General features: G+C 46.4%; 1 protein-coding gene across 4 annotated transcripts; it reads left to right on the plus strand.

Annotated features, from left to right (window-relative positions):
- Positions 4,461-15,226, plus strand: S100A10 (S100 calcium binding protein A10). Of its 4 annotated transcripts, XM_005663438.3 has the most exons (5): positions 4,543-4,573; positions 7,053-7,110; positions 10,000-10,079; positions 11,789-11,941; positions 14,803-15,226. In XM_005663438.3, the coding sequence occupies exons 4-5, from the start codon at positions 11,810-11,812 to the stop codon at positions 14,962-14,964; spliced, it is 294 nt and encodes a 97-aa protein (XP_005663495.1). In that variant the 5' UTR covers positions 4,543-4,573; positions 7,053-7,110; positions 10,000-10,079; positions 11,789-11,809; the 3' UTR covers positions 14,965-15,226.

A 15,975-nucleotide genomic window follows, 5' to 3' on the forward strand; every position in this document is an offset into this window, starting at 1 on the left:
TTCCTGATAGAAATCTATGTAAGAAAATAAACATATGGGCAAATATTTTTATTCAAAAGTGGCCCTATTATAACTACTATTTATGACAGAAAAAAAAAAAACTGGTAACAATCCAAGTGTTCAAAAATACATGGGAAACATTTAATAATTTTATTTCTCTATTTAGGGTTTACTGGTAAAACCACACTTGGGGTCTGTGTTTTGTATGGTTTGGTGCCTTGCAGCAAAAAGTCCTGACCAGGCAACTAAGTCAGTAGTTCTCAACTGCATTGCCACGGAGGACTGTTACTAGCTCCATAATTGATGAATAAAGTTTCCTTTTGCTACAACTATGATTAAAACTGTTAACACAATGTGTGGGCAGACAGAATGTTGAGCTTGGCTGCCCATAGCTTCTGTGTTGTACAGAGAACAACTTATGCACCCAAAGACACAAAGAAACTGTGTGCATTTGCCAGACCTGCCAGAACTGTTCCTCATGAGCATCTAAGAAAGACTGAACAGGGCAGTAAATCCTTCTACTCTAACAGTGCCACCACGTCACTGAAGTGTGATCAGTATAATACTGTAATCACTATAAATGCCACTTAATCTTTTTGAGCATGCTGCCAAAAACATTAGCCTTCAAAACAATGCCATTTTATTCATTAGGGTTATGCTGTAATAAAAAAAAAAAAAAATCCCTAAATTGCAGGGTTCATTCTCACGCACATAACTAGTGCAACAAAGATGTTCCTGGTCAGCTAGTGGTTCTCCTCCACTCAGTGATTCAGGGACCCAGGCTCCTTCCAATTGTGGCTCTTCCACCACAATTTCAGTGTCAGGCAGGTGGAGAAAAAGAATGTGGAAAAGTCGCCTCTTAATCCCTTGGGCCTGCAGGTGACAAACATCACTTCCAGCCCCATCAGGCTGGTGACTAGTTACAGAGTCCAACGCAGGTGCAAGAGGTGCTAGGAATATAATCCCTGGCTCGGCGGCCACTTGTCAACAACACCCCTACACTGTGATGGGAAGAACACACACTTCTGGTGGACAACACGTCGTGCTGTTTGCTGCAGCTACAAATCCAAAAATTGAGAACCACTGCATAGCGGGCCTTGTTGCCATGTGATGGAGAAGTGGGAAAATATCCACTACTGCCTCATTAGCAGAACAATGCCTCCTTCTCCTAGCATTCTGTACACTGGAATATGCCATGAGCCTGGTGGAGAACATGAGCACTGCCTCCTTTTTGTTCTAGGAACCACACTGTCTCGGGCCTCTGTCTCCATTCCACTGATGGCCATTCAGTCTGCTCCTCTCTTCATATCGCCCCTTCACCCCCTGCCACTCCATCATTCTTGCTGGGCACCTCTGGCTCAGGGGCTAGTCCCTGGTCCTATCAGCTGTCACCAGGGAAACAGTTGGCTCCGCTGCATGTGTGTGGTTTACAAAGGATAACTACTTTCTAGAGAAAGAACTACCTGGGACCACCTCTCTTAGAGAGAGATCATAGGCATGGCAAGTACTTAGAGCTTTATGGACCTACCAGCACCTAGAATAAAAAAATGTCACGGGAGAGCAGGGATAGTGTCTATATATCCTCAGCACCTAGCACAATGCTTTGGAAACCCAAGTCCCGTCCATCTTGTGAAGCTGCAGCCACTAGGGTCTGGGAACCCTCACGGTTCGGCTGGCAGGCTAGAGAGTAGAGAAGCCACAATGTAATTGGATACATCCCTTGGTATCCTTAGGGGTACTGGTTCTGGAACCTCCCCCCATACCAAAATCCACAGATGCTCAAGTCCCTTATATAAGACAGTGCATGGAGTTCTGGCTGTGGCACAGGGGGTTAAGATTCAGTGTTGCACAGCTGTAGCAAAAGGTGGCAGCTGCTGCTTGGATTTGACTCCTGGCCTGGGAATTTCCTATACCATGGGTGCAGCCCCCCCCCAAAAGATGGTGCAGTATCACATATAACCTACACACATCCTCCATATACTTTAAATCATCTCTAGATTACTTATAACAGGCTAATAGAATGTAAATGCTATATAAATAGTCGTGAATAGTATGTAAATGTATGTCAATAGTTGCCAGCAAGGCAAATTCAAGTTTTGCTTTTTGGAATTTTCTGGAATTATTTTTCTGAATATTTTTGACCCGTGGTCAGTTGAATCCGAGGATGCAGAGAGCCAACTGTAGCTCTCTGTTGAGTGGGGAACAAAAGAAATGAATGAGCAAAGGAACAATCATGCTCTTGATATTTAATGATATATAAAATAGTAAAGATAAGGTCTTATGAGACAAAAATAGAATACATATTTTTATAATCAGTGTGGATTTTAGGAATTTAGGAATTTAGGAATCTCATATCAAAAGCAAAAAGAATGAACTTGCTTATTTTAAAAGTTTGACAGGACACAAAACAGGCTGTTCTAATTAGCATAAAGTTTTAAGTTAAATCACGTGTAAGCCAAAATGACTTCCCCATACCTCAAAATGTAAAAATTTTCTTCCATCAAAGGAAACACATGAAAGCATTTATCTTTGGTTCACACATTTACAAATAATTTTATTTTCCTTCTTACACACCGCTATATTTTCAAAACTTTCTTCAATAAGAATGAAGCCTTTTTTGGAGTTCCCATCATGGCTCAGTGGTTAATAAATCTGACTAGCATCTATGAGGACGCAGGTTCAATCCCTGGCCTTGCTCAGTGGATTAAGGATCTGGCATTGCTGTGAGCTGTGGTGTAGGTCGAGGATGTGGCTCAGATCCAGTGTTGCTGTGGCTGTGGCATAGGCCGGCAGCTGTAGCTCCAATGGACTCCTAGCCTGGGAACCTCTATATGCCATGGGTGTGGCCCTAAAAAGCAAAAAAAGAATGAAGATTTTTTTAACAATTAGATTTAAAAGTCATGGTAAATGTTGTTATTTTTAGAGCATCTCTCAAAGGTTCCTCCTCCAGGAATTGTTCTGGGACCACTCCATGGGAACTTTGAGGCCCTTCTGCAATGTTCTCAGTGTCTCACAGTGTCCTCTACCATTCACTGAGTTCCCTGGATTTTAATCCTTCCCAACAAGATTTGAAATTCTTTGAGGACTGGCACTGATTCTCTGATTTCTGAACCCTCAAGATCTAGCACAGACACTAAGCATTCCTAAACGTTTGTGAATCAAATGAAGAAAGCAAATAAGGAGTATTCGGTATACAAACTCAGGTGTTCTCATTCTAAATCCAGTTGCATCTTTCCTAGAACTGCGGATGTAAGATCTTATCCATTCCTGACTGTAACCTAGGGCCTAGGAAGAACTCAGGAAACCTATGGGAAGACTTGGGAGAACTGCCTCCCCCCTCCCCCGCCCCCCCCCCCCAACATTCAGCACCAGGGCTGCAAGAACCCAGCCAACTGAGAGTCTGAAATCCGACTTTTCCGGACAAGAGCCAAGATGAGTCACATGGAGGCACTTGGAGGATTCCCCAAGTCTGCTCATTCCTTTGGGATCACTCACTCCTCCCAGGACCTCCCCTGGGAACAAAGGGAAACCCAGGACTTGGGACTGGGCCCTCTGCCACCAAGGGCTAAAAGGTTGCATTTAACCCTAAACGCAATTAAAATAAATGTCTAAGGTGGGGATGGGGGAATGTTTGAAAGCAAAACAGGCCAAAAACAGGCTTTCTAGACAAAAAGGAGATTTTTGGAACAGGTTTTAATGATATTAACTACAATTGAAACTGAACTCGCTGGCCAACCGAAGTGATTCACACTAAGAGGAGTAAATCCCCAGTTCAACAAGGGTTTGCAACTCCCTGGAGCTGACGAGCCAAAAAGCACCCTCCCTCCCCCCACTCGGCAGGCGGGCAGGGGCAGGGGCAGGGGCAGGGGCAGGGACAGGGACAGGGACAGGGGCAGGGACAGGGACAGGGACAGGGACAGGGACAGGGAACCGTTTCCTCGCAGAGGTACTGGTGGACGCCAGGCCCAGGTCTTGGAGACCCCCTTATAACTGACCTCCCAGGGCCTAATCTGAGACCAACCAAGTCTGACGCCTTCGCGGTCGGTCGGTCGGTCGTTAGGACTCCACGTGCCCCTCCCTGCAGTGTCATCTAGAAAATAATTCCTAGACCTGTACGTTACAGACAGCCGCTTACAATCTGGTTCTGGGCCAGAGCGCCCCACCCGCAGAAAGGCTGGATTCTTTGATTTCCACATTCACCAGCTCTCTAAAAGCAAACCCGAGAGGGAGGGCATGGCCGAGGGTGGGGACGTCCTAAAATATTCGAGAGCATTCGAGTAGGAAGAGAAGCTTACAATATCCCTCTACGGGCGGGTGGCGGCCTGGAGCGAGGCTCCCCCGCACTGCGAGAGAAGGGTGTGTGCGCTCGCCCGGGGTTGGGCGGGGGGCAGGAAGAGGAGGGAGGAGAAAGGGTGGGGTGAGCCGAGGCCCTGACACCCGCCCAGGCTCCTCCTGCCTCCCCCTGCCTCCCCCCCTCCCCGCCCCCTTGTACTAAGGCGCCCAGCCGGCGGCGCTCCGCTCACTGGCCGCGCGTCCCCGCCAGCCGAGCGTCCCCGCCGCGCCTCCTGCCAAGGTGAGTTCCGCCCGCTGGTCCCCGGCGGTCCCCAACCCCAGATCCTGCGCCTGGGGAAACCCCCACATCAGCGGCTCTGGTCCGCCGGGCTGGCTTCGCAGGGTGTCCTGGGCAACGAGGGAACCCGATCGGGGATCAGCTGAGCATGGGGGAGGTATCCGCTGCACCGTGCTCTGGGCCACAGCCCGGCGTGGCGAGCAGCGCCCCTGTCGTCCCCCCGACCCGGACACGACCCCTCCAGATCCTCGCCGGCAGGAGGAGAGAGCACTTGTCCTTCACTACAGTAAATCTGTGTCGGTGCCCCGGGCCTGCTCTTTACTTCCTTTAAGTTATATTTCTTTACACCCACTTTCCTAGGAGTCCCCCAGTTATCCGAACCCCCGCTTCTGGCCCCCAGTCCAGGCCGGCGTGCTTCTTTCCTCCGGCTGCAGGCAGACCTCTGTCCAGAGGTTCAGGTTCGTCGCCTCAACCTCCTCCTGGCTGGACGGCCCATGCACGCTCGAGGAGGACTGGCGGCTCCCCTTGCTAAAGGACACTCCTTAGTCCCCCTCCCCGATGCTTCAGGTTGGGCTTCCTGTTTGTCGCTAGACGTGGAAGGTTCTTACTGTCCGCGGTGGGAGGAAGGTCTATTTGTTTTCTTTGTAACGCAGTTTTGCTGAGGAGGGGGGAGGGGGAAGCCTGTGGGCAATGATTGCTGTTCTGAAAGCGTTCCCTTCTTGCTGTCTTAAACAAGTGGAACGGTGCAGAGATAGAGGAAGAGCAGGGGTAATGCTGGATCTTCCGACCCAGGTTAATCTGCCCCAGTGCAAAGAGCCATTGGTACCCGGTCACAGTTTGAGTTGGCCAAAGGAATGGCGCTTCTCCCACACCTGGAACCTCACTCTCTAGTCTCCGCCAGTCTCCACCTAACTGAAACCCGGACTCTGCCTCTGCCTTGTTGAGCGGGAGTGGTGGGGAAAATGAAGCAGTTAGCAAAACGCCAGGCACAGCGGATCCCTGGGCCAGACTCTGGAATACTTTAAGCCCACCCCTTCCTCAGAGAGCTGGCAGCTTTCTGCAGGGTGTGGTTAGCACAAAGGGCTCCCGGATTCTTCTGGTAGAGGCCTGTGACTCAGTTGTGAGACCATGTGGGTGTGGCCCTGACCATTCCAGATTCTCTGCAGATGGTTCAGACAGAGCACTCCCTGAAGGAAAGGGGAACGGTGCCATCTTAGACGGCATTTTCCAAGAGGAAGTGAGTCACACCAGAACTGGCCCACAGTTGGTGAGGACAGCAATTAGATTGGCTGGGCTGTGCCGGACCGCTGCTGGGTTATCAGCCTGTATGACTGCTGGCAGGCTGCCTGCCTCTGCTTTATTTGGGAGGTAGCTTTTCCCTTTAAGAGGTATGCAGTTGCAGATTCTTTTCCCCTTGGAGCCTGAGTTGCAACCTGCAGCAGTAGATTTTTATATCCTGCACTTCAGGTGAGGCCTGCCTCATGACAGGAAATACCCTGTCAGTGATCTTTGCCTCCAGTGTGTTTCAACAAATTGCAGAAGATAATGCCGGGCCGTTAGGGCAGGGATGAGTTGATAGAATTCATTTGAAATTTCTTCATCAGCTCAGCCCCCATAGATTCCTATCTGGTTTCTATTTAATCATCTCGTCCAAAGGATGTATTCTCTCCTTGACAGCTAGAAGTTACTTTCTTCATTGTGGTCCTTGATCCACCATTTGGAGATTCTTACTTTGGTTCTTCAAATTTTCTTGAGGGTCTGCTGGGCATAAAGCACCCTGATATCTAGGTGATGCTCTTCCCTCGCTTTTCTTGAACCCCACATCAGACGGACCCTTTTCCTACCATAGCTGGCCCCTGGCCGGCCTCTCCAACAGCCCCTCCAGCGGGCTGGGTGGAGCTGAATCAGGGTGCCTTCTTGCTTTCCACTGACAACTCCAAAAATGTGACTTTTTTGAGCACTACCCCCTTGGTATGCCTTTGATACAGTCCAGTCTTTTAAAGTTGAGGGAGACAATGGAATCCTTTCAGAATTATAATGTGGAAATTAGCACTCAGAATGCTGGGAAAGCTGGACTGACACTTTAGGATCTTTCTTAAGCTTCTCATTTTCCTGGGGACTCAACAATTGAGAAATCTCATATCAAAAGCAAAAAGAATGCATTTACTTATTTTTAACAATTTTCAGCACTTCCTGACCCTTTACTAAATAATTACCACCCAACCCAACAGTGGATTTAATAACAAATAAATGACTGTTGTTTGCCAGCTACAGCCAATGCCTTACAACTCTTCAAGGAAAATTAGATGTACTCCATTGGGATAGCGAAGACTTGAGTTCTTTCTTCCTATTGGGTTGCATCTGGAACTTTTCTTTGGCTGCCCACTTTTTTAGTGGGCAAGTTTTATGTTTGGTAAAAAGGGAGCAAGTCAACCTGGATCAGATCCATTGCCTCAACTCACTTTTTCTGAATTCCCTTTAGGATCAAATTCAAGAATGCCTTCTGGGTTTAATTCCCCATCCTACCCGCCACCTCCCAGGTTTGGTTTTGTTTTGTTTTTCTTTTAAAATCCCCAAAGCAAAAGGAAGGAAACCCTAAGCACATTTTAGACAACAGATGTTTGTTTTTACTGACACTCTGCCAATTATTTTCTGGGTGGGCTGTAAGAAAACTAGGGTATGGACAAGACACAGAAGAGCAAAGTAAATCGGACTTCTTGCTTTTTAGAAGTCTCCTTTTTGAAATTACGGCCTGGATCTGGGTCCAGAGCAAACATTTGGTATTGGTTTGGAGCAGACACGTTCCAAAGGAGGCCTCCTACTTCCCAGCTACTCCCAGGAGGATCAAAATGTGTACTGTCATCAATTTCTGAACTCTTACTGATTCATTGAGCAGATTCTGAGGACAGGGTGCTAGCTACTGGGGCCCTGCTTCAGGAGCCCACAGTCTGCTGGGGGAAAGAAACGGAAACGTAGTTAACTGGAATTCAGGACATAGTTTAAAGCAGAACGACATTAGCTGGTGAACTCCCCGAAGGCAAGTACCAGGGAGTTGGGGAGCATGCACACGTGTGCATGCCTAATACCAGGCCTGGATCATGCAAAGGAGGGGTTCAGTATAGGAAAAGCAAAAATGGAAAACTGAATTCCCACCACTGTGCCTAAATTTGTAGAGTCCAGGAGTTCCCATTGTGGCTCAGCGGAAACAAATCTGACTAACATCCATGAGGACACTGGTTTGATCCCTGGCCTCGCTCAGTGGGTTAAGGATCTGGTGTTTCCATGAGCTGTGGTATAGGTCACAGACGAGGCTCGGACCTGGCATTGCTATGGCTGTGGCGTAGGCCAGCAGCTACAGCTCCGATTCGACCCCCAGCCTGGGAACCTCTATATTCCACAGTGCAGCCCTAAAAAGATGAAAAAAAAAAATTGTAGAGTCCAGAATTCTTTTCTGAAGAGAAAACTACACAGAAAGACCTCTGAGCTTCCACTCTTCAGACCAGTAGAGGGGATATACAGATATCAGAATAAAATGATTCAATAAAAGGCGAGTGAACAATGAAGTGGTTAGAGCCTGTGGAGCTCACAGTGAGAAGGCAGTAAAGTAGGATAAATCAAAACAGCAAGAGTTAGGAGTTCCCGTCGTGGCGCAGTGGTTAACGAATCCGACTAGGAACCATGAGGTTGAGGGTCGATCCCTGGCCTTGCTCAGTGGGTTAAGGATCCGGCGTTGCCGTGAGCTGTGGTGTAGGTTGCAGACGCAGCTCGGATCCCGAGTTGCTGTGGCTCTGGCATAGGCCGGCAGCTGCAGCTGCGATTCAACCCCTAGCCTGGGAACCTCCATATGCTGTGGGAGTGGCCCTAGAAAAGGCAAAAAGACAAAAAACAAAACAAAACAGCAAGAGTGAGAAGAGAGAGACAAGTGTCGGGTGACCAGACCTGTTGAGCAGGACACAGTCTGTTATGGAATGCACTCTGTTATGTTCTCCTCTGTTCTCTGCTCTGGAATGTACTCTGCTGTTCATTCATAGGCCGGCTTGCCCTTCCCAGCGCTCACCTCCTCCCGAAGAGCTCTGAGCCTCAAGGGCTTCAGCCCAGACCTGGCTAATTACACCTCAACTCCAGCCAAAGGGATTGATTCATTCGTTGGTTCACTAACAAACACTGATTTAGTGGTTCATGGATAAAACAGAATAATTCACAGTTCTTAACTAGAGGAACCTAAATCTAAGACAGACAAGTCTGTAAATGACTAAATGGATGGAGTGTTTCAGGTGCAAGAGTAGGTTGTCTGGGGCACAGAGAGGATGCTGCTGCCTCCCAGCCCCAGACCCAAGGCTATCCAGTGGAAGTGTTTCTGAGCCAGAAACTAGAGTCCAACCCCTGTCCTGGAATGGAGCTCACCGGATGACTGGGTGGATGGAAATACCAGATTCAGGTCCCCGAACTGCTGTTTTATCAACCAGTGGTCAGTGCTGCTGCCACCATCCCAGCCTGAGCAAGGCCTGCCCAGGATGGGAGGGCTGAGCCGGCTGACTCAGTTGGGCGGCTGCCGCACTCTAGAAGAGCTGCACGATTTATCCACCAGCCGAGAGAGCAGTGTTAATGACATTTCCCCCTTTTCCTTCATCTTACTTTAAAACCAGTGTGTGGGATCTACACCACAGCTTGCAGCAATGCTGGATCCTTAACCCGCTGAGTGAGGCCAGAGAGTGAACCCAAGTCCTCATGGATGCAAGTCGGGTTCGTGAACCATTGAGCCATGACGGGAACTCCCCCTCTCCTCTGGTTTTCAAAACTATTTTCCTTTTCACGACCGTGGATCTTCTGATCAGCCCCTGTTCTGCCTTCTTATTGCAGACAGTCTTCCAGACAAACAGGGAGTCTTCTGGCTGCTGTGTGCACAGCCCATGTGCTGAGTATACAGCAAAGGGGATCCGGTGGGGCAGAAAAGCTCCAGCACTGGATAATGAGCACAGACTAGGAAGGGGTGGGTTTGGAGTGACCTGAGACCTGAGTGCTCCTCAGAGAAAACTGGTCTCAGTCTCTTGAAGAACATATTCAAGGGTGGCCAAGACTTCCTCAGCTTACAACCTTTATTTCTTAGAAGTTCCTAAATTAGCCTGTTTTCTATTTTAGGGGTCCTTAGCCTGCTGCCTTCCCTTTCTTACTTCTCTGGCTTTGCTGTGCATTTTCCTTCTGTTCTGCCCTGTGAAGAAAGTAAACTCGATATCCCACAGCCAGTTGGAGTTTCTGGGACCCTCAGGCATTGGTTGTGAAGGACTCTGCCACTTGAGCTAGAGGTATTTTTAAACCTCTGTGGTGGCTGACTGCTTTCCTAGTTATTCAGAACTGGGGTGGGACGCCACACAGCCTTCTCCCATAGGTGATTTATTCAGCTCAGATCTCTTAAGTTGCTGTACTTCCAGAGCCAATCTCGGCCACTGCCATCTGAAGCCCACTGCCATCTGAAGCCAGATCCTGACTGTGTCAGAAGAAAGGAGAAAAGGTGTGGTTCCCCTGGAATTCATCCCACAGTGGACCTTGAATTTTTTGCTCTCTCCAAGAGACCTGCCTGCCAGATGAATCATGCCAGATTCTGGTTTATAACATTCTCTAGAGTAGCACATTCTTTGGCATGCTGATTCCTGTACTTTTCTGGGGATTAAGGGGTAGAACTTTTGACATGTACTTGCTCAATCCTTGTGTTCACCAACTCCACCCTCTTCCCCCATAAAAGATAGTATTCAGGGATATGTTACACACGCATATGTCAGCAGCAGAAACCAGGCTGAAACCACGTCTCTGGTTCCTGTATCAACCCTTCAGGGGAAGATGCCAGACTTTCCTTCAACCTCTGTTCAAAACCTATTCTTATCTTTTTTTTTTCCCACGGTATATATTACAGTCTCTATTCAAGTTCATCTGTTTCTTATCCTGGAGTGATTTTAGGTGCTGTTAACTAAAGCTACTCTGTTCTGGCCAAAGCCTGCCTTCCAATTAAGCAAAATTCAGTGGGCTCCTGTTGGGTACCAAGTGTATGTCTTGATTAGACACATGTCCTCAGATTATTATACCTGAATATAACAATCTGACATCTCCTTTATCTTTTTATTTAATTAATTTATTTATTTAGGCCGCATCCCTGGCATATGGAAGCCCCCAGGCCAGGGATCAAACCCAAACTGCAGTAGTGGCAATGCCAGATCCTTAACCCACTGCACCACAAAAGAACTCCTTTCTTTAACTATTCACAATGAAAAGCTCTTGCTCTCCCACTGCACCCCAGACGGTGAGAGTAGGTCTTTTGTCTAGTGCTGCCAAGGATATATCAGATCCCCAAAGGAATTAGGATGGATATACTATTACCTGTTCTTTTTCAAGAAAGTAGATAATGGGCTTTGGGTAGCTTTATTTGAGGAGGGCAACTGCAACTCACTACCAAAGATGCAGATGTTTGTTAGAATCTATAGCAAGTTCAGAACTTTTAGTAAAGAATACATACTCAGCATATGAAAGTCATTTGTAAGCAGATTTCTTAAGCATAGACTTAAACTAAACTAAGTTACTTAATTCAGCTTTTGGAGAATTGAAGTTTTCGTATTAACCAAGCTTGACTGTGCGAGTTGTTGGTATTCAGCTATATCTGAGTCCCATTTACCGGTGCCAAGAGAAATGATGAAACATCTCTCAGTAGGAGCTTTGTCAGTTAAAAAGAGGGGCACTGATCTTGCTTTTCCAAATGATTAGAATTTTTATTCTTCATTGGGTGATTTGTGCAGTTAACAGGCAACTAGATCAATCCCTCCTTCAGAGCAGCAGTACCTAAAGTGCCTATTTCCATCAGCAGGAGACCCCAAACCTGGGATGAATTGGTCCTGATGTATTCATTGAATTTTACAGTTAAAAAGGATGGACTGGATGAGCAAATTGCCCTCTTCCAATCATTCTCAAAAGACTGGTAAATCATGTGGTTTAAAAGTTAATGTAGGAGTTCCCGCTGTGGTGCAATGGGATAAGCTGCATCTTGGGAGCTCTGGGATGTAGGTTCGTTCCTGGGCTTGGCACAGTAGGTTAAGGATCTGGTGTTGCCACAGCTGTGGCTTAGGTGGCAGCTATAGCTCAGATCTGATCCCTGGCCTGGGAACTCCATATACCACAGGGCAGCCAAAAAAGGGGGAAAAAATGTAAATTCTGTCGCTTCACATCCTTTAATAGGTTTCAACAGACCTCACGAAAATGCCGTCTCAAATGGAACATGCCATGGAAACCATGATGTTCACATTTCACAAATTTGCTGGGGATAAAGGCTACCTAACAAAGGAGGACCTGAGAGTACTCATGGAAAAGGAGTTCCCGGGATTTTTGGAAGTAAGTATTGAAAGGCTCAGAGAGAACCAGACATAGAAATCAGTGCTTCTGGGCCCTGGTTCCTGTCCCTTCCTCTTTCCAGCCCTTCCCGGGGGAAGTCAGTGCTAGAAAGGTGTTTTCATTCATTTATTGATTAAATATACTGAGTGCCTACTGTTTGTAAGACAGTGGGGTTGGAAACAGAAAGTAAAGAAGACACTGCCTCTGCCCTCAAGGAGCTTTCAGTTTGGAGGTGAAATGAGACTACACACAAATCACCACAGTTTGAGGTGTTAGAGCGACTTTATCTGGAGTCATCTGCCTCCATAGAGACAGAGTTGCAGGAAAAAAGGCCTTGCACCAGGGAGTAATCAACCAGGGTGCCTGGCTGTCCTCAGGCTGTCCTTTGAGCAGCTTGAATCTCCTTTCTTAAATCCCTTCAGATAAAGGCTTTAAAATTCTTTTTTCGAGCTCTACTATAAGGGAATGGTGTGAAATTTACTAAATGAGAGCCAGGCATTGCTCAAGAAATAACTGCTTTTCCCACTGAAAAGGCTGTGTGAACATAGGAGAACAGTTTGGGTTTATGCCTCACCTCTGACAGCCTGAGAGGGATCAGTGAAGGAAGAGGATCTCCCATCAGCTCAGATACATCATTCAGGACATCAGGCCACAAAGCACAGTAGTTCTTTTATACTGCAGGCCCTGGAGAGATGGTTACTGCATTTCACTGAAAGTGAAACATTGCCTAACAAAATAGTAGATTGAAATGCAAGCCCTTCTCTCGCTGCCACAGTCAGAGGTGCTTGAAGCATCACTGTGCTTGGTGTGGAATATTGCATTACCTCTAAAGGGTGGAGGGAGGTGATGGTTAAAGGCAGGGTCCTTTCTCTTGTCATCTGCCTGGTAAATGGCATTAGTCAAGCCTCTGACTCCTGACTCAGTAAACATAGGGTTTTGTAGTACATAATGATTCGCATGTCATCAGTACCAGTCAAACAGATATAAATAGCTTAACTAGCTTCTCAGAGCTGCAGTTACCACAATGCTCTCCCAGAATGAGTTCGAGGATACTGTTGCTCTGCTTTTGTTGAGTTCTGTGATATAGCCCCAGACCAGGAATTAGATGATCTGGCTCTGCCCGAACTAATATCAGGCAGGTTGCTTCAGTTTTCTGGGCCTCAGTTCCCTCCTCTGTAAAATGAGAGGGCTGGACGTGATTACCTCCAAGATCACTTTCACGTTCTGTGACCCTTCCAGGCAGGCATTAAATTCAAGGACAAAATGTGCTTATTGTAAAGCTTCCCACCACACAAACAAAGGCACTCTGGGTCTATTCCTAAATACTCAGGAGTTAGAAGCCAGGATGACCATCACATGAGACAAAGACCCTTCCTCCTAAAGGCTCTGTGGCTTGATAAATTCAAGTGTTCAGCAATGAGTACTAAACATGGCAGTTTAATTTATTCAAGGATGGGGTCATAATTCCAGGCACATCCACACTCGCTGCATTGACAGAGCATTATGTCATCCAGATTTCACTCCTTCTGATCTCAGCCAGGAAACTGGGGTCGAGGCCAGAATTAACTGAAACCCACCAAAAGCAGAGGCAGCTGTATAGACAGGTTGGAGTTGATTTCTTAGGGCATGTGGGAAATGCTGCTGCTTCACCTTAAGGGATTTCTGAGTGCAGTTTATAAACATCCAGCACACTGGAGACACTGAGTGTCTATTCCCTCCCTCACATATACGAGTCCGTGGAATTCATAAATACTTTACCTGAGCCCTTTAACACCGGTAAAGGGCCATATCTCCTTCTGGTTGACGGCATGGACCCTGCAGGAGAAACCACCCTTTCCCACTTCTAAGCACCATCACTACAGAAAGGAGCGATCAAGTCAATCACAATGAAAGCAGGATAAAAGAAAAAACAAAGGGGATCTTGCCTGTCCATCCCAGTTCCATGCACTGGCATTAAGAGTCATGGGGAGTTTAGGATTCCATTACATATATTGCTTTTGAAGTACATTCAATGTAAAAACATCCAGCAAAGAGTACAGGATGGCATAGACGGGCCAACGCATTAAGAATAGAAGCAATCTTAGAGACACTCTGGTCCTACTTCAATTCTTAGCTGTTATACAAAGGCCCACCAAAGCTATGTGACTTACTTAAGGTCACCTGGCTAATGTGATGTGAAGCCACACTAGGTTGGCCTCAGATGTGCCAAGAAATGAGGACCATCTGCCTACCCTCTTTAAACCTAACACGCCCCATGGTATCACAAGTGCCTCTTTAAAACCCATAGAACAATGATCTAAAACTTAACTCTCTAAATAATCACATGAGGTCTTTTATAAGGAGTTTTCTTTGTCAAGGACTTGATCATGCTATTGGAAATAAAAGTTTGTTAAGAGACTTTAAACTACAAAATAGGGAGTTTGGAGTACTGCTTAGGCAGAATCTTATTATTTTGAAAACTGTATTAACAATTGGACTATAAGGAAAGCAAATCAGAAGACTATGCTGGATTCTAAGAGGACTGAGAATTCAAAGTTGGGGGGGGTCTCCCTTCTCTGGCATTGAACCTCCTCTTTCTAGAAATATGCTGTTTCTAAAGTCCCTGAGTTATTTAAAAGAAAGCCATGAAACCCTCTCTCCTAGCCTGAAATAAATATGAATTTACAGAAATGCTCCCTCAAAGGGAAAACATACATTTAGATGACCTCCAAAAATCACTTATGACCTAAAGCAAGATTTCAAATCATTAGATTTTATATATAGTTGTCAGCCATACACATCACAAGAAGCTCATTGTTGCAACCACTGATTGATACTACTTGCCTCTGTTCTTTTTTTTTTTTTTTTTTTTTTTTTTTCAGAATCAAAAAGACCCTCTGGCTGTGGACAAAATAATGAAGGACCTGGACCAGTGCCGAGATGGGAAAGTGGGCTTCCAGAGCTTCTTTTCGCTAATCGCTGGGCTCACCATCGCATGCAATGACTATTTTGTTGTACACATGAAGCAGAAGGGAAAGAAGTAGGCAGCACTGAGCAATCATGCCGCCCTGATAAGAATTCTCACAAAGGGTCGCTTAAGGAATCTGCCCCCCCCCAGCTTCCCCCTGTATAAGGATTTCCTGAGCAGACTGGGACCCTTAGAAAGTGTACAAATAAAACCCAACTCTGCTTTGAGAAGCAGAGAAAGACAAGTCAATTAAACCCAGATAAGCTTTTGATTTTTATATTGCTTGCATCCTCTTACCCTCAATAAACAAATTTCCTTTTTTAGTTCTGAATTTGAAACAGAATGTTTGTTTGCTTCTTCAGAAATGCTTGTTTCCTGCTTTGTTTTACAAAGAGCCCCCATACCTTGGGCATCTAGCATGAGGCGGAGCTCTTTCCACAGACCCTGCAAACTGGGAGAGCACAGTCTACCAAGGCTTGCAGTCTAATCTCGAAATTGAGCTGCCTGCCCTGTAGCTGTGTCTAGCTGAAGGACAAAAATGCCAAGGATTAAGAGAAGGCACTTCAGGAATACGTTCCAACTTTATAATGACGGAGCATAGTCCTGCCTAGTTAAATCGGTGCCTTTCCAACCACCACTTTGTATGCCCGAGACATCTGAGTCCATTTTTCACAGCAAAGTTTCAGCAAACTCTAGGGTAAAAATAAGTCCAATAAGCCATAAAAAGGAGTGAAATAGTGCCATCTGCAGCAACATGGATGGACCTAGAGATAGTCGTCTTGGGTGAAGTAAGTCAGACAGAGAAAGACGGGTATTATGTGAGATCACTCATGTGTGGAGTCTAATAAAAAAAGACACAAAGAGACTTATTCGCAGGACAGAAACAGTCTCAGCGATTTCAAGACCAGACTTATGGTTATGCAAGAGGAAATGCTGGGTGGAGGGATGCATTGGGAGGCTGGGATTGGCATGTACACACAACTATATACAAAATCGATTGGTAACAGGGACCTGCTGTATAGCTTGGGGAAATCATTCAGTGCTCTGTGATGGCCTATATGGGGAAAGAATCTGAAAAGGAATGGAT

This window comes from Sus scrofa, chromosome 4, assembly GCF_000003025.6.
Source record: "Sus scrofa isolate TJ Tabasco breed Duroc chromosome 4, Sscrofa11.1, whole genome shotgun sequence".
Lineage (NCBI taxonomy): Eukaryota > Metazoa > Chordata > Mammalia > Artiodactyla > Suidae > Sus > Sus scrofa.

Bases quoted from the DNA above. Each gene is read 5' to 3' on its own strand.
- S100A10 (XM_005663437.3), top strand. From the start codon at position 11,810: ATGCCGTCTCAAATGGAACATGCCATGGAAACCATGATGTTCACATTT. The intron at 11,942-14,802 runs GTAAGTATTGAA...TTTTTTTTTCAG, and splicing joins AGTTCCCGGGATTTTTGGAA to AATCAAAAAGACCCTCTGGC.